The sequence below is a fragment of the Trachypithecus francoisi genome, unplaced genomic scaffold (assembly GCF_009764315.1).
Source record: "Trachypithecus francoisi isolate TF-2019V2 unplaced genomic scaffold, Tfra_2.0 Lachesis_group1, whole genome shotgun sequence".
In the NCBI taxonomy this organism is placed as follows: domain Eukaryota; kingdom Metazoa; phylum Chordata; class Mammalia; order Primates; family Cercopithecidae; genus Trachypithecus; species Trachypithecus francoisi.
In genome coordinates, this window is record NW_022681454.1 from 97,880,716 (window position 1) to 97,900,191 (window position 19,476).

At 42.8% G+C, this 19,476-nt stretch overlaps 1 protein-coding gene across 1 annotated transcript in view; it reads right to left on the reverse strand.

Moving 5' to 3' along the window:
- The window catches only part of EIF4E (eukaryotic translation initiation factor 4E), a 51,957-nt gene extending 33,584 nt beyond the window's left edge, over nucleotides 1–18,373 (reverse strand). The window contains exon 1 of the mRNA XM_033214870.1: nucleotides 17,428–18,373. Within this exon, the coding sequence (XP_033070761.1) occupies nucleotides 17,428–17,445 (18 nt within the window). The 5' untranslated portion in view covers nucleotides 17,446–18,373. The remainder of the gene's footprint in view (nucleotides 1–17,427) is intronic.
- Nucleotides 18,374–19,476: the final 1,103 nt, after the last annotated feature.

Here is a 19,476-nt window from a genome sequence, read left to right on the forward strand (position 1 = left end):
AGGCTTGAGCCACTGCGCCCGGCCAAGGCAAATCTTTTAAAGAATGTAATTGCTATTTAAATGTTTATACATTTTAAAACTTAGAAAACATAACTAAAATTTCATGATACTAATTAAATTCTAGTTTTTAAAAAAAAATCAATCTTTACATGTCAGTTTAAACAAATGAGCAGTTACTGTTAAAATTCTATGTGTTTGGCCGGGCGCAGTGGCTCACACCTGTAATCCCAGCACTTTGGGAAGCCGAGATGGGTGGATCGCCTGAGGTCAGGTGGTCTAGACCAGCCTGGTCCAACATGGTGAAACCCTGTCTCTACTAAAAATACAAAAATTAGCCAGGTATAGTGGCACGTGCCCGTAATCCCAGCTACTCAGGAGGCTGACTCAGGAGAACTGCTTGAACCTGGGAGGCAGAGGTTGCAGTGAGCCAAGGTAGTGTCACTGCATTCCAGCCTGGGCACCAGAGCAAAACTCCATATCCAAAAAAAAAAAAAAATTACATGTGTTCATTTTTAAAAGTTAAAGGTTATAATTTCAATTTAAACTGTAGCTTTAATAAGGTCATTTTGTTTTCTGTAACAACTTCTTATCCGACAGATTTTTTTTTTTCTTTTTTTTTTTTTTTTTTGCCTTCAGAGGAGAGTATCATGTTAACTTAGGCTGGAGTACAGGGATGCAATCATAGCTCACTGCAGTCTCAAACTCCTAGGCTCAAGAGATGCTCTTGAATAGCTGGGACTACAGGCATGAGCCACCATGCCCAGATAATTTTTAGAGACAGGTCTCACTATATTGCTCAGCCTGGTCTCAAACTCTTGGCCTCAAGTGATCCTCCTGCCTTAGCCTTCGAAGTTGCTAGGATTACAGGCGTGAGCCACCATGCCGGCCTTTTTATGTACTAAGGTTTTAAAATCACCTTTCAAAAGAAAATATTTTGAAGAAATATATGCCTTAAAAAAATTTACAAAACCAGGTATAGTCAGTTTCTTATGTCCCCAGGATTACAGAGTGGAATACAACCTTCTATTTACTTAGTTTAAGTTAATAAACTATCAAGCTTCCAAACGTAAAAGGATCTACTGAGTTCCAAGTCAAAGCTAAATGGGAAAATAGAAAAATAATAAAATTAAAATAAAAAGATCTACATTATTTAACCTAGTAATTAGACTTCTACTAAGAGACAATACATCTATCAACAGATATACCCAAAAGGTAACAGATAAACCATGGCATTTATAATGTAAGCACTAAACATGTTTGTAAGAATTACTTTAAAACTAATACAAATGTGGAGAAAAGCAGATTATAGAACCATATAAAAATGAGCACTTAAAAAAAAAAAAGGCCAGGCGCGGTGGCTCATGCCTGTAATCCCAGCACTTCGAGAGGCCAAGGTGGGCGGATCACGAGGTCAGGAGTTTAAGACCAGCCTGACCAACATGGTGAAACCCATCTCTACTAAAAATACAAAAATTAGCCAGGCGTGATGGCGTGTGTCTGTAATCCCAGGTACCTGGGAGGCTGAGGCGGGAGAATCGCTGGAACCCAGGAGGAGGAGACTGCAGTGAGCCGAGACCACGCCACTACACTCCAGCCTGGCAACAGAACAAGACTCTGTCTCAAAAAAAAAAAAAAAAAAAGAAGAAAAAGGAAAAGAAAGCACTATTTTTGTGCTTTTGACCTATATTAAGAAGTCCTAAATAAACTGTAGTACATCCAGAAAATGAAACATTACTGAGTGCTAAAATAACATGAGTTATCAAGCCATAGAAAGACATAGAAGGAACTTAAATGCGTATTACTAAGTGAAAGAAGCTAAGCTGAAAAGGCTACATACTGTATGATTGTAACTCTGTGACGTTCTGGAAAAGACAAAAAGATCAGTGGTTGGTGGCGAGGGTATAAACAAGCAGAACAGAGAGGATTTTTAGGGCAGTAAAATTATTCTGTACGATATTATAATCATAGATACATGTCATTATACATTTGACAAAACCCACAGAATGTACAACATCAAGAGTGAACCCTAATGTCAAGTATGAACTTTGGGTGACAATAATGTCAATTTAGGTTCATCAATTCTAACAAATGTGCCATTCTGTTGCAGGATGTTGACAGTGGGAAAGCTGTTCCTGCACAGGGGCAAGAAGTTAGTTACAGGAACTGTAATTTCTGCTCAATTTTGCTCTGAACCTAAAACTGCTCTAAGAAAATTAAGTAGTTAGTTTTTGAGACAGGGTCTCGCTCTGACACCCAGGCTGCAGTGCTGTGGCACAATCACAGCTCACTGCAGTCTCGACCTCCAGGGCTCAATCAATCCTCCCGCCTCAGCCTCCTGAGTAGCTGGGACTACAAGCGCATGCCACCGCACCTGGCTAGTTTTTTGTATTAATATTTTTAGTAGAGACAGAGTTTCACCATGTTGCCTAAGTTGGTCTTGAACTCCTAGGCTTAAGCAATTCACCCACCTTAGCCTCCCAAAGTGCTGAGGTTTCAGGCATGAGCTACTGCACCAAGCTGAAAATTAAGTATTTAAAGGGAAAAACGAAAAGGTACGAAGAGAGATATGGTTTAAAAACGAAAAAAAAAGTTCACTTTCAGAGAACACTTAGTTGTTAAGATTACTGATTTTTTTTCACACTGATCTAACTAAATATTCCAAATGTATTATAACAAAGTTATATTAAAACCCAAATAAACATCTGAAACTACTCCTGGACGGCTCAGTGTATTCCAATAATCTGTCCATCCCTTCTTACGTCAATATCGTATTTTTGTAAATTTCTTTTTTTCTTTTTTTAGACAGCATCTTGCTCTGTCACCCAGGCTGAAGTGCAATGGCGCAATCTTGGCTCACTGCAACCTCCACTTTCCGGGTTCAAGTAATTCTCCTGCCTCAGCCTCCCAAATAGCTGGGATTACAGGCACCTACCACCACGTCCAGCTAATTTTTTGTATTTTTAGTAGAGATGGGTTTTCGTCATGTTGGCCAGGCTGATCTCGAACTCCTGACCTCAGGTGATCCACCTGCCTCAGCCTCCCAAAGTGCTAGTATTACAGAGTCACTGCGCCCAGCCATTACCTTTAACAATGTTTTTCTTCATGATATGGTAAGTTCCCCATTCGCCTTTGCTCTTCCTTTTTAAAACTTTGCTTCTGCTCATGCCTGTAATCCCAGCACTTTGGGAGACCAAGGCGGGCGGATCCCCTGAGGTCAGGAGTTTGAGACCAGCCTGGCCAACACAGTGAAAACTCGTCTCTACTAAAAACATAAAAATTAGCTGGGTATGGTGGTTGGCGCTTGTAATCCCAGCTAGGCTGAGGTGCCACTGAGCCAAGGTGGTGCCACTGCACTCCAGCCTGGGCAACAGAGTGAGGCTCTGTCTCAAAAAAACATGTCTACATACTCAAAGGAATAAGTTGAGATTTTGCATGTATATAACAATTATAGGAAGCTATAAAAATGAACATTCAGAGGACAAAAAAAAAGGAAGGAGGACGGGAGGGAGAAAATAAATACCTGGAATTTCAAAATGAATGGAAATTTAAAATGAAGGTTGAAAAATAAATTTCCCAGAGAACTAATCCAAGAGATCTAATATCTGAGCAACTGTTTCAAAGAGAAAAGAGAGGAGAACACTAATAAACCTATGAGAAGTGATAGACATGAGTTGCCATTTTAAAACGCCCAATAAGGCCAGGCGCGGTGGCTCATGCCTGTAATCCCAGCACTTTGGGAGGCCTAGGCAGGCAGATCACGAGGTCAGGAGATCAAGACCATCCTGGCTAACACAGTGAAACCCCGTCTCTACTAAAAATGCAAAAAATTAGCCGGGCATGGCAGCAGGTGCCTGTAGTCCCAGCTACTTGGGAGGCTGAGGCAGGAGAATGGCGTGAACCCAGAGGCGGAGCTTGCAGTGAGCTGAGATCATCGTGCCACTGCACTCCAGCCTGGGCGACTGAGCGAGACTCCGTCTCCAAAAAAAAAAAAAATGCCCAATAAGTACACAGTACAATGATGAAAACAAACTTATCTAAGGTATATCATTGTGAAATAGGGACAAGAAAAAGCCTACAAATTCTAGGGAGTGAGGGTGAGAGATGAACAGATCACACTAAAAAGTAATTTTTAGCTACCAGAATAATTTCAGACTCATCAGCAGCTACAACAGAAGTCCATGAAACATGACTTCAGAATCCTGAAGAATTCTATGTCCAGCCAAACTACAGGTATGACACTTAATATTCAAGGCCTCAAAAATTTTTTTACTATGTACTTTTTCTCAAAAAACTGCTGGAGAGGTGGCTCACCCAAGTGAGACAAGAAACCAAATAACAGAAGATAAAGGGCACAGCAAATGGAAGGGTGGAAAACAAAAGTCAAATGAAAGAATCAGGAACATGGTAAAAGAAGATCCAGGGAAGACAAATCTTTACCATATACAAAGGGCAACAGTCCAGACCGGAGCAGTGTGATTCAGGTGAATGTGATTGGAGCAATGTGATTTAATGGCTGTTACGATTAAAATGCCTATTATTCTACCTTTTCTAAACACACACACACACACACCACACACACACACAAAACCCAAATGCTCAAGTGTCCAGCCCAGACTACTATCTCTGCTTGACCACGTGTTCATGAAGTTCCACTTCTCTCCTTTATGTCCTGCTAACCATATTAGATAACTTTACACCAGAAGAGTTCAGCTTTAATTCAATCTTAAAACAAGATACAGAGCAGCATATTCCCAAAGACCACTCTCTTACTGAAGATTCTTTGCCTGGCCCACAAAACAGCCTCACCAGATAACAACTATAAATCCTATGTTTCCCAGGACATGTTCATGATCATGACCACTGGTTTCCCCAAAAAGGGCTCTAGTAGAAATTCTAGGAAGCTTAAGCCAAACTATAAACCAGAAACTGTGTTCAGATTACCATTTTTTATGAGCCTTCATCAACAGTGGCAATACTGTCTTTCCCTTAGACATCTAGCTTTTTAGTTTATTCAAAACTAAACACATAGGTGAAAGATACATATATGGGAGATTACTGTAGAAAAAACAAAAAGCAAGGGAATGTTTGATTCAAAAATCGGAAAAGATGGAGGAGGGGACAAAGATACAATAATGTGATCACGGAGTATTAAAAAAAGCTGAAATGCTGCTATGATGTCCTAGGTCATGGTACACAGGTCTTCAGTTTACTACTCTAAAACCTGGCCAGGTGTGATGGCTCACATCTGTAACCACAGCACTTTGGGAGGCCAAGGCAGTAGGACTGCTTGAGCCTAGCAGTTTTGAGACCAGCCTGGTCAACATGATGAAACTCCATCATTACTAAAAATGCAAAAATTAGCTTGGCGTGGAGGCGCACACCTCTATTCCTAGCTACTTGGGAGGTTGAGGCAGGAGGATCGCTTCAACCTGGGAGGTGGAGGTTGCAGTGAGCAGAGAACACGCCACTGCACTCCAGTCTGGGCAAAAGTGAGACCCTGGCTCAAAAAAAATTTTTTTTGCCAGGCGTGGTGGCTCACACCTGTAATCCCAGCACTTTGGGAGGCCAAAGCGGGTGGATTACCTGAGATCAGGAGTTCGAGACCAGCCTGGCCAACATGATGAAACCCTGTCTCTACTAAAAACACAAAAAATTAGCTGGACGTGGTGGCGGGCGCCTGTAATCCAGCTCCTCGGGAGGCTGAGGCAGGAGAATTGCTTGAACCCAGGAGGCGGAGGTTGCAGTGAGCTGAGATCACATCATTGTACTCCAGCTCGGGCAAGAGCAAAGCTCCGTTTCGGAAAAAAAAAAAAAAAAAAAAAAATTAAAGATACAAGAAAAATTACATACCTATTTTATACTTCGTTTTTACATATAAACATTTCATTATTTTGAAAAAAGGAGGAGCACTAAAAAAAATTGTAGCTGGGAAACCAACTATAGTTGCAAAAGTGTTTTATCTGACCAACAGAGTTTAAAATTTTTCAATTTGTTGTCGAAACATCTACTTTATAGATATACTATCTCATGTATGGAATGATACAGGGAAAAGTTCATTCATCCCAGTAATGTTTGAAATAGTAAATGGTTGGAAATGACCTAAATATTAATATAGAAATAATTATGTTAAAACCATATAGTATAATATATACCATCAGAAAAAAGAAGTGAAAACTTTATGTGTTGATATGTAATGCTCTACAAGACATATTAAGTGAAAAAACACAATGTGCCAGAAAAATGCACATAGCTGGCTACTATTTACTTTTTAGAAATATACGTATTTGCTGTATATGCACAAATCTCTATTAAATAAAGTTAAACAATTGACAATGCTGGTTGTCTCTAGGTCATCTGCCTGGACAGAGATCAAATTGAGGAGACTGTACTTTTTGCATAAGACTTGAGTTTTGAACAACGTAAAGTACTGCCTATTTATACACACATTTAAAAAACTAGCAAAAAGGTCGGGTGTGGTGGCTCTTGCCTGTAATCCCAGCACTTTGGGAGGCTGAGGCAGGCAGATCATGAGGTCAAGAGATCAAGACCATCCTGGCCAACAAGGTGAAATGCTGTCTCTACTAAAAATACAAAAATGAGTTGGCAGTGGTGGCACACGCCTGTAGTCCCAGCTACTCAGGAGGCTGAGGCAGGAGTCATCTGAACCTGGGAGGTGGAGGTTGCAGTGAGTCGAGATCATGCCACTGTACTCCAGCCTGACAACAGAGTGAGACTCCATCTCAAAACAAAAACAAAAACAAAAAAAGACTAGCAAAAAAAAAAAAATTAACCCATAGAATAATTCTAATTCTATACAAGAGTAAATAACTGTCTTTGAAAGATTAAAATACAAAGCAACAAGAAGCTTTTCTAGGACAGAATAATGTATCTAACCAAATTGGACATACACAGTTACACCTTATAAAGTTGAACTAAATAAAATATACATACATATGTTTGCACACACCAGAATTTCTGGATTTTTTTTTTTTTTGAGATGGAGTCTTGATCTATCACCCAGGCTGGAATGCAGTGGCGCAATCTTGGCTCACTGCAACCTCCACCTCCCAGGTTCAAGTGCTTCTCCTGTCTCAGTCTCTCAAGGAGCTGGGAATACAGGCACGTGCCACCACACCCAGCAAATTTTTGTATTTTTAGTAGAGATGGGGTTTCACCATGTTGGCCAGGCTGGTCTCAAACTCCTGACCTCAAGTGATCCACCTATCACGGCCTCCCAAAGTGCTGGGATTACAGGCGTGAGCCACCATGCCTGGCCAGAATTTCTAGATTCTGAGACCATACTGCACAATTTGGTGGCTATTACCTACATGTGGTTCATTATTAATATTAAATAAAGTTTAAAACGTATTTCCTTGGTTGCACAAGCCACAATATCCAAATGCTCAATTACCATGTAGTGGCTACTGTATTGGACAGTAAAAAAGACCCTTTCCATTACCTCAGAAAATTCTCCTGGACAGCCTTTTTCTAGTAGAATCCTCAAAAAACTGTAACTGGGCAATTTGGAAAGGGGAATGAGGTGGCTGGGGAAGACAGACCGGAGATAGGTTTTTCACATTAAACAGAACATAGCCTGTGCCAGATAATGTCCTTAATATGATTCATGCTAATTCAATCCTTGTTGTACTTCAGTATAATTGGTTTCCTTTGTAAACCTATGTATTTTATGTAATACATGCTAAAACATTCTTTTTTTTTTTTTTTTTTTTTTTGTTGAGACGGAGTTTCACTCTTGTTGCTCAGGCTGGAGTGCAATGGCACCATCTCGGCTCACTGCAACCTCCACCTCCCAGGTTCAAGCAACTCTCTTGCCTCAGCCTCCCGAGTAGCTGGGACTACAGGCACCCACGAACACGCTTGGTCAGTTTTTGTATTTTTAGTAGAGATGAGATTTCACCATTTTGGCCAGGCTGGTCTCGAACTACTGATGTCAGGTGATCCGCCCGCCTCAGCCTCCCAAAGTGTTGGGATTACAAGCACGAACCACTGTGCCTGGCCTACAGTTTAAAACATTCTAAGATAGGGGCTATAGGCTTTACCAAATTGCTATTTTGGACCATGAGAGTGTAACTAAGTCAAGGAAAAAAAACAAAAAAGAAAAGCTAAATATCATGATCTACAAACCAACATCCGAAAGAGATTTTACAATCCACAACATGGTAACAAAGGGTACCAGTTCAAATGAAAAAAAATCTAACATTCCTAATCCCACCATCTATAAACCATCTGGTATATTCTTTCAGAGTTAGAATTTTACACTTATCTGCATACCTATGCATCCGTATCAACCCAAACACAAGTTTTACTGAAGGTAAAGATGGATTTTAGTTTTGGTTGAATTTGTTCCTCTTTTTACACAAGATAGTAATAAAGCTTGAGGCTCAGGTTTGAGTTCTCTCTCACTTATGTTAAATATGAGTTCTATAAAACGAACTTGCTTGCTAAAATTTTTTTTAAGATTTTATATTCAAGTGCTATTCCTTTTGCAGCAACCAAAACTTTATATTGTAACACTTAAGGAACTATGTGACCGTGGCAGAAAGTTAAAAATCACTTGAAATATGAATTCCTCACCTATAAAGTATTCATTTATTCATTAGAAAAAGAACTGTAAGAAAAAAATGTATATTTCATATATCAATTAAAATATCAAACTTTCTTGCCTTAGTTAATACTTCTGACTAGATTTTGTGCCAACACAGGCTACTGCCCCATACAAAGTTTCATGGCAATACTAATATATATATGTTGACATATATATCAAAATTAGTTGTAATCTTTTCTTCTGTGCTCTGCTCATTACAATGACAGTAATGGAGTGCAATGGCATCATCTCAGTTCACTGCAACCTCCACCTCCCAGATTCAAGCAATTCTCTTGCCTCAGCCTCCCGAGTCACTGGGACTACAGGCACCCGCGACCACGCTCGGCTAATTTTTGTATTTTCAGTAGAGATTACAATGACAGTAATGAGCAGAGCACAGAAAAAAAATTACAACTAATTTCTGTATAACAGTAACAAGCTTAAAACACACAAAGAAACATGTATGTGCACATTTTAAACTTTTTCAAAACAACTGTTTTACCCTTTGCCAGACCTACCACCAAAATTACTAAAAGTACTAAGGTAGTTGAGTCTAGAATAAATCCAAAATTCACAAACTTTAAAAAATGTACTAAAACGGCGGGGCACGGTGGCTCACGCCTGTAATCCCAGCACTTTGGGAGGCCGAGACGGGTGGATCACGAGGTCAGGAGATCGAGACCATCCTGGCTAACACGGTGAAACCCCTTCTCTACTAAAAACACACAAAAAAATTAGCCGGGCGTGGTGATGGGCGCCTATAGTCCCAGCTACTCGGGAGGCTGAGGCAGGAGAATGGCGTGAAGCCGGGGGGGGGGCGGGGTGGGGGGGAGTGGGGAGCTTGCCGTGAGCCGAGATCAAGCCACTGCACTCCAGCCTGAGCAACAGAGCGAGACTCCATCTCAAAAAAAAAAAAAAAAGTACTAAAACTTTTTTCACTAGCAAAATATTTTAACTGGGAAATCATACAAACTAGCAAATGCCAGAAATCAAATTAGAAAGGGGGAGAAAGTAAGTGTCCATCAGCTTTCTTTAGAAATCTATCCACAAAGTTTTCAATCAGTTACTAAAATACGATTGGTGTAATTGCTTGGTTTAGTCCTCAAGATTATATGTTTTTGTTATCTCACATTGTAATATAACAGGGCCTAAAAATAAATGTCCACACATTTTATTTTATAGCTGTAGAAAAACACATAGTAAGCTTATCAAAACTCATCTCCCCTTCTGAAGTCACCCAAGCAAAGCACATTACATGCCTACTGGAAAGACAGTGCAATGGTTAAGAACATACACTCTGCACTTCCGCTGCTTTAGTTTAAACTCCACCCCACCACTTGGAGCAAGTTAGTCACATAATGACTTCATCTGTACTGTTAAGAATTAAATGAGTTAATATATGGTAAAGCATTTAGTGTGGTACTTAACATAGAATAAGTGCTATGTGTAGCAATTACAAATAACGATTTTTCTGCATTAAAAACAGCTGTTACAAACAAGGTATGTTTATAAGAATTTATTTGTAGTTAGTTGTTTACAACTATAAATCCATACCCTTAATTCCATATCCCTATAAATCCAATGCTGGCTAGATTTTTAATGATTCCACAGAAACTCACTGAATATAGTATGACTAAACTTCATTTTCCTATTGTTTCTCTTTTTTTTTTTTAAATGAGACGGAGTTTCGCTCTTCTTGCCCAGGCTGGAGTGCAATAGCAGATCTTGGCTCACGGCAACCTCCACCTCCCAGGTTCAAGCGATTCTTCTGCCTCAGCCTCCCGAGAAGCTGGGATTACAGGCATGTGCCACCATACCCGGCTAATTTTGTAATTTTTTAAAGTAGAGACAGGGTTTCTCCATACTGGTCAGGCTGGTCTCGAACTCCCGACCTCAGGTGATCTGCCCACCTTGGCCTCCCAAAGTGCTGGGATTACAAGCGTGAGCCACCACGCCTGACCCATTTTCCTATTGTTTCTATGGAATAATATATCAAAAATTCCAACTGGGGAAAGGAAAAAACAACAACAACAACAACACTTATATTTTTGACCACATTCTCAGGTTCCAGAAGTGCCCAGAAATGACTATTAGTATTTTAGACATACACACACACATACACAAGAATCCTTTTCTTTTTCTTTTTGGTGAGAGAGGGTCTCTTTCTATCACCCAGGCTGGAGTGCAGTGGTGTGATCACAGCTCACTGCAGCTTTGACCTCCCAGGCTCAAGGGATCCTCCCATTTCAGCCTCCTGAGTGGCTAGGACACAGGGGCGCACCACCACATCCAGCTAATTTTTTAATTTTTTGGACAGACAGGGTCTTGCCATGTTGGCCAGGCTGGTCTCCGGACTCAAGTGATCCTCCTGCCTTCATCTCTCAAAGCCTCAGATTACATGTATGAGCCACCAAGCCCAGCCCCTTTCTTTTTCTGGAGACACGATTAGGGACTTTTGAAGGAACACTAGTGATTTTTATGGTAGGGATAGGAGTCGGAAGAACATGTGAGGATTGTGAGTCACAGACTTTGTATTTCTTGCTAATGGCTAAGGATAAGTAATTTAAAAGCAGCAATGTGAATTTCCTAGAAAAGAGGGAAAATAGTATGTAAATCCATGAATATACATGAATGTAAAACATTCGTGGAATGTCAACTTTAGTCCCTTACAGTTGACAAACTGTCACCTTTGAATTATGCATTTAAAAATCGAAATCGGGCCGGTCACGGTGGCTCAAGCCTGTAATCCCAGCACTTTGGGAGGCCAAGACGGGCGGATCACGAGATCAGGAGATCGGGACCATCCTGGCTAACACGGTGAAACCCCCATCTCTACTAAAAATACAAAAAAATAAGCCATGTGTAGTGGCAGGTGCCTGCAGTCCCAGCTACTCGGGAGGCTGAGGCAGGAGAATGGCGTGAACCCGGCAGGCAGAGCTTGCAGTGAGCCGAGATTATGCCACTGCACTCCAGCCTAGGTGACAGAGCAAGACTCCATCTCAAGAAAAAAAAAAAAAATTGAAATCGACCGAGCGTGGTGGCTCACACCTGTAATCCCAACACTCTGGGAGGCCGCGGAAGTCTGATCACCTGAGGTAGGGAGTTCAAGACCAGCCTGACCAACATGGAGAAAACCTGTCTCTACTAAAAATACAAAATGGCCGGGCGTGGTGGTGCATGCCTGTAATCCCAGTTTCTAGGGAGGCACCTCCTTGCTTGAACCCGGGAGGTGGAGGTTGTAGTGAGCCGAGATTGTGCCACTGCACTCCAGCCTGGGCAAGAAGAGTGAAACTCCGTCTCAAAAACAACAACAAAAATATCGAAATAACTGTAAGATATCTTATTCCAACTTTCAGCTGACTTAGAAATTTCAGTCTTCAAGATCACTCAGATATTAAAATAAGACTACAACCCATGCTCATTTCCACTCCTCCAAAAAGTCTCTATGACTAAGATGGTGCAACTCAACAGTACTAATAGATTAAGGAAACTTTTTTTTTTTTTTTGAGACAGAGTCTTACTCTGTCACTCAGGTTGGAGTGCAGTGGTGCAATCTCAGCTCACTACAACCTCCACCTCCCAAGTTCAAGCACTTCTGCCTCAGCATCCTGAGTAGCTGGGATTACAGGCAGGCATCACCACGCCCAGCTAAATTTTGTATTTTTAGTAAAGATGGGGTTTCACCATGTTGATCAGGCTGGTCTCGAACTACTGACCTGGTGATTTTGCCTCGGCCTCCCACAGTGCTGGGATTACAGGTGTGAGCCACCGCACCCGGCCCATATTCTTAACTTTATGTAAATTAAACAATATTTTACTTAAATGTTTTTCCCTACAGTTTTCTTTCCAAATTAGAGTAAACTTACATAATTCATTTTGCATATTATCCCTTCCGCCACTTCTGTGTGTAAACTGTGTGTCTACATTGAATTTCTCTAAGTCTAATAATCATGCTTATTAACTCAGATTATAAAATGAAGTATGAAATTTGTTCATTTGTTTGTTTTTCTTTTTGATGGAGTCTTGCTCTGTCACCAAGGCTGGAGTACAATGGCACCATCTCGGCTCACTGCAACCTCCACCTCCAGGTTCAAGTGATTCTCCTGCCTCGGCCTCCCCAGTAGCTGGGATTACAGGCGCCTGCCACCATACCTGGCTAATTTTTGTATTTTTAGGAGACAGGGTTTCACCACGTTGGCCAGGCTGGTCTTGAACACCTGACCTCAAGTGATCCCCATCTGCCTTGGCCTCCCAAAATGCTGAGATTACAGGCGTGAGCCACTGTACCCAGCCAGTATATTTTTTTTCTTTTAATTGAAGAAATTTGGAATATGAACACCAGCGCCAAATTTACGTGGATTATCGAGGAACTTTGATATAGCAGTTGCTTTCATTAAGCAAAAAGCGTGCTAATTTGCACAGTCTGGTTGGCATTCAATAGTTCATTAATATGAATTATATAGCACAACATATATTTGTTAACATGTATTTAAGCCCTATTTACTCTTATTAATAAACTATGTAGTACAGAGCATGTTTCCAAAGTATAAAAAAGGAAGCATTAGATCAGCTGATTGTCCAAGTTGATTCACTTACGAAATCAGTGTGGTTTTAAAAAATTCAAGAGCTACAATGTAAAAACAAGTAAAATTATATACCCTCAATTAAGCTAAAGAAACCAAAATTAATCTCTTACCTCAAAAGGAACAAGTCAAAAAAACTTTTTAAATTCTAATAATGAAGGATGTAGAATGAAGATAAAGCTACAAAGAAACACGACCCACTGGAGGTAAGATGGCCTTGCCATTTTCACAGACTAATATTAAATCTAATTTTGACCCAGCCACAATTCAAATGCCAACAGAGTAACAGCAGAGTATTGTTTGTCCTAATGTTCAAATTTTTGCCAAATTATCTGTTAAGAGGTAAAATGTTTCCCTTAATTTTCCCTTTCAAGCTTCTCAACAAATTTAATATTTGTGGGCCACATCTTCATGTAACTGAACTCATACAAAGAGAAAATCACACAATAATATCAAACTGAAAATTATATTTTATGCAATGTCCATAGAAAAAAATCATCCAGATACCTATGAATGATGGGATAAGCAGGAAAATCCCATTGGCTCTTTTTAAGTGTTTATGATTATGCACAGCAGAAAAACATTATGGAAGCTCACAAACTAGCTGAAGAAAAAACATGACTTTCACAGCCTTCAGGAGGGGTATCTCAAGCACAATCCAATCCTAATCAGTTGCTTCAAAAAAAAATCCAGGCCAGGCTTGGTGGCTCACGCCTGTAACCCAACACATTGAGAGGGCAAGGTGGGAGGATCACTTGAGTCCAGGAGTTTGAGACCAGCCTGGGTAACCATCGCGAGACTCCATCTCTACAAAAAGTTTAAAAATTATCCAGGCGTAGTGGCCCGCGCCTGTAGTGCCTGCTACACGAGAGGCTGAAATGGGAGCATCTCTTGAGCCCAGGAGTGTGAGGCTGCAGTAAGCTATGATCACACCACTGCACTCCAGCCCCAGCAACAGAGCAAGACCCTCCACCCTCCACCCTCCTCACACAAAACCCAACTATTTAAGACTGTTGAAAATAATTCTACTGGGCTGGGCGCGGTGGCTCAAGCCTGTAATCCCAGCACTTTGGGAGGCCGAGGCGGGCGGATCACGAGGTCAGGAGATCGAGACCATCCTGGCTAACATGGTGAAACCCCGTCTCTAACAAAAAAAAAATACAAAAAACTCGCCGGGCGAGGTGGCGGGCGCCTGTAGTCCCAGTTACTCGGGAGGCTGAGGCAGGAGAATGGCGTAAACCCGGGAGGCGGAGCTTGCAGTGAGCTGAGATCCGGCCACTGCACTCCAGCCCGGGGGACAGAGGGAGACTCCGTCTCAAAAAAAAAGAAAAGAAAAGAAAAGAAAATAACTCTACATAACTAACCTGTGGACAAGAGTTTATTAAAAGTACTAAAATTTTTCAGGCCCGGCGCAGTAGCTCACGCCTGTAATCCCAGCATTTTGGGAGGCCAAGACAGGCGGATCACCCAAGGTCGGGAGTTGAAGACCAGCCTTACCAACATGGAGAAACCCCGTCTCTACTAAAAGTACAAAATTAGCCAGGCGTGGTGGCACATGCCTGTAATCCCAGCTACTCGGGAGGCTGAGGCAGGAGAATTGCTTGAACCCAGGAGGCGGAGGCTGCGGTGAGCCAAGATCGTGCCATTACACTCCAGCCTGGGCAACAAGAGCAAAACTCAGTCTCAAAAAAAAAAAAAAAAAAATTCATTTCTCACTAAAAATAAACACTTCGATACTATTTTATATATTCTCAAAATACTTTGGTTTCCACCTTCGCACACTTTGTTTTTAGGTTCCCCTACTCCCCAAATTTAAAGGTAACATCCAAATCTCCCAAAGTCTGCATCAGAACAAATACTGTATCACTGACCACATCCCTAGGAATTAAGTTCCTTAAGGGTTTACATTCAACAAGGTATAGAGTCACATCTTGTATAACTTTGTATCCTAAAGAACACTTGGTACAACACCCTGTATATATCAGGAGCTATTAATATTTACTAACTCAAAATATAGTCCTTCATCACTTTGCAGTTCTGTTCTGTGCTCCTAAAATAAAACTGCATAAACTCTGCAAAACTCAAGGGACCTAAATGTGACAGAAACTTCACAGAATTCCTTATTATTTTATAGTTTACAGTCTTGTAGCCTTGCCCCATTACCAGATGTAATGCTTTTTACTGACACTAGTATAGTGGGGTAGGAACAGATCTAGACAAAAGCGGACATCAGAACCTGTAAAAGGGGTTTAAAATGTATATTTTACATACCTATCCTTCATTAGTGTTATGTAACATTAATGTTCTAAAGTCAGTTATCTGTAGCAACAACTTAAGAGTTTTTCAATCTAATTCCCAGGAACATAAATGAAAACTGGTGCCAATAAAAAAACAAGCAAGCAAGCAAGCAAGCAGAAACGCTGCCTTGAATTCTGACAAAAAGGTAAGGATAGTTAGTTTACACCAACGCAATGAAAAATAAGCCTTTGTGTAGTCTATAAGAGTTTTTGAAATTGTTTCACTAAAGTCTTTAAAAGTGCTGGGCGCGGTGGCTCACGCCTGTAATCCCAGCACTTTGGGAGGCCGAGGTGGGAGGATCATTTGAGGTCAGGAGTTTGAGACCAGCCTGGCCAACATGGTGGAACCCCGTCTCTACTAAAAATACAAAAATTAGCCGGGCAAGGTGGCGCGCGCCTGTAATCCCAGCTACTCAGGAAGCTGAAGCAGGAGAATCGCTTGAACCCGGGAGGCGGAGGTTGCAGTGAGTCGAGGATCACGCCGCTGCACTCCAGCCTGGGCGACAGAGCAAGACTCCATCTCAAAAAAAAAAAAACTTTAAAAGTCAAAGCAAACTGGTAAACCATTAGCGAAACCACAAGCTACCATGAAAAGATACACAAAAGTATCTGGCAACCAAGGTCTAGAGCTGGTTCCAGAGTGTGAAAGTTTTTCTGATTGCTAATAAATTCCATTATGCACCCAAGATATCTTCACTTAGTTGTGTCATTTCTAAACAGGCAACAGAGCCCAGAAGTTTCAGTGAGCCAGGCCTGGCAAACTCAAATTATGAAAAATATACCCTCTGCTTAAAGATTAACTACGAACCTACCCTGGGACCAGCTTGCTTCAGTTAAGTTTAAAATGGTGCCTAAATTGAAAGGAAAGTCTGTAACATACGGGAAAAAAAAAAAAAAAAATCAAACGGAAAAGTAAATGTAAAAGTTTCTATTTCCAATAAACTGCGTCTCAGAAATCTTCCAGGCGATAAAGACTCGGAAGAACAGAGGGATCTAGCCCCATTCGCATTCTCTGAGGCGTGCGCACTGCGCGGAAAGGATGAATGAATGGAAGACCGGCGCGTGTGAAATGCAGCAGGTCCGGCCGGCAAGCCGACCGGCTACAGCGATCTGTAGGCCTCGCTCCTCCCCCTTCTCTCCTCCATGACAGCCCAGTCCCAAGCATGGAGGGGCGAGGACAATGTGATACCCCTTCTCACCACCACCATCCCTCATTCTACTTGGAGAGCTTCACCGTGACACTCGAGTGTTCTTTCTCACCCCAACCTTTCTCGCCTCCCCTGGCGCAAACACCGGCAACACTCCGGCGCGCTGGATTAACAGGCGCTCGCCTCTCTCAACTCCTCGAAGCGAGGTCGAAGCTCCTCCGCGCGTGCCGCGGTACCACTCCCGCCTAACCTACCCTCCGGCAACACTCGCCCACCAGCTCCACAGTCCACCGGTCTAAGGAAGACGTGCGCGCGCCCCGCACCCGAGCCCCGGGGCTGGGGCTCTGGAGGGAGAGAAAGGCTGCCCCAGGGCTCCCTCCTCCATCTCACTCCAGGCCAGCTCGCCGCCCACCCTGCCTGCGGATCCCAGTGCTCGCTGGGAGCCGGCCCCGCGCCTTCCCATCACGAAGACACCATCCCCACACAACTAGCCCAGAACCCCAGCTACCCTCCACCCTGTAGACACCTCGCGGCTCCGCAGGAGGCGCCATGCCGCCCCTCCCCCACACCGCTCCCCCAGTTCTCGGGCCCCCACCAGAAAGTGTGCGCTACACGCCGCCTCGGCCAGCCTCCGGGACGTCCCCACTTGTCCGCGGGAGGTCAGGTCCAACATGAGGGGGAGGGGGCGGCAAGGGGTAGAGTACGCGCCGGGAACGCAGTCCCGCGGAGTCCCCCAGTTAGAAGGGGGACGGAGCGCGGGGACCCGTGGGGGTGGGGGCCAAGGCAATACTCACCGGTTCGACAGTCGCCATCTTAGATCGATCTGATCGCACAACCGCTCCAGAAGGGGGGGTAAGAGAAAAAAAATGAGATTCAAACCGGATTGGCCAGCTACTGGCCACGTGACGTACGTGTCCGTTTGGCCCTGGCGGCGCCTGCGCAAGACTGCGGCTGCGTGGGTAACGAGAGGCTTCTGGGAAGTGGAGTCTCTCTCCCACTTTTTTTTTTTTTAAGGCAAATTTTTTTTTAAAAAGAACTGGTCACGTGGCTGATGGGTAGGGTGCGCGATTCTCAACGCGGTGGACGCTCGCTTGCTGAAGGGTGGTTTCAGTCCTCTGCTCTTCCTCCTGGATAGCTGCGGTCACACTTACTGCCAGGCATGCCTACTGTGCCCTTTGTCGCCCTGTCCTCCCATCTTCCCCGGAAGGTTGGGAACTGCAGGCTCAGCACACACAATAAGGCTTCATTTGCTTAGTTGAGGTCCCAGGACAAGTTGCCTGTGTGTTTATTTAGTTTTCTTTTGACCTCGCACCATTTTCTCTTAGTTTCAAAAAGAGGCGGCGATGCAGAGTCGTTTAGGCAATCAACCCTTCCACGTCCCCTGACTCCGCTAATGCTGGTGGTCGTTCGTTGCCATTTCTGCGAAAGGGGACGGACGGAACCGCCCGCAGTACCCGCTTGCCACCGGCTGGATGAGGGGGAGGGGACGACAGCTTTTACTGTCCCAAATCCTGAGATTAAGACCTCAGGGCTAAATCTTAGGTGGCAGTAAAAATTACTTGGAAGTTCTGTGCAACCGTTCCAATATTCTGCTTTAACGTGCACAGAAATAGCCTAAGTCCAGGTGCCAGCCAGGGAAGCCACTCCGGCCCCGCTGACTAAGCCCTGGACTGATGGTCTGGAGTCGTTAGGCCGGGTCAACTATGCCTCTTGACGTTGACTCATTCTCCTTAGGCGAGTGACTTAGTGGTTCGGCGCCTCAGCTTTTTTATTTATGAAACAAAGGTGATGATACACTTACCTCACAAGGGTGTGCTTTGTAATGACTGTAACCGGCTTTGAAAATGCACTGGACTCTAGAAATGATTCATCATAAGCAACCGCATGCCTTCCTAAAGATCAGCTGCTTCTCCTCTTTTTTTTGTTTTTTTTTTTTAGCAAAGTTTAAATTTTTTTCTTATGTTTACTTTGATTATGATGTACACCAGTGTGGTTTTAAATGATCAGGACCTTTTTTTTTTCCTTTACAACTGCAGCTGCAGTCAATAGAGGATTTAATATTCATGAAATTATTGTTATGCTTACAACAGTCACTGGCAATCAGAAATTTGTCCCCACGCTGGCATCCTACATTTCCTTTCCCTCTAAGATACTGTGCTATCATTTCTCAAGACCGTGTTTTTGCACAGTTCGGCTACTAATACAACAAATAGAGATGAAGAAATCTAGCAGATTCCCAAGGTTCTAGTGAAGAAGACACTGTCTCATTACTATTTCCCATGCTTTTAAATAATGTTGACACCTGGAAAAGGAGTGTATGCAGGCTGCCTGTGCCTGTCTGCTTATAGTGTTACTGAGGTCCAGAGCTGTGTCATACCTATTATTGAGTACATAATGGATGCTTGAGTTGACTAACACATAATTGAGGCTGTATAAGAACTCAAAGTCATTGCCTGTTCATATGTTTTGGTTTACCTGAATATCAGAAGTGATTAATAAAAGCTTTTGTCTAGTGGGCTTAGCTCTACTAGGTTTTAAAGTAGATAGAATTAACAGGCCAGGTGCAGTGGCTCACGCCTGTAATCCCAGCACTTTGGGAGGCCAAGGCAGGAGGATCACCTGAGATGAGGAGTTTAAGACCAGCCTGACCAACATGGTGAAACTCTGTCTCTACTGAAAATACAAAAATCAGTCAGGCATGGTGGCACACACCTGTAATCTCAGCTACTCAGGAGGCTGAGGCAGGAGAATCACTTGAACCTGTGAGACGGAGGTTGCAGTGAGCTGAGATCCTGCCACTGCACTCCAGCCTGGGTGACACAGTGAGACTCTATCTCCAAAAG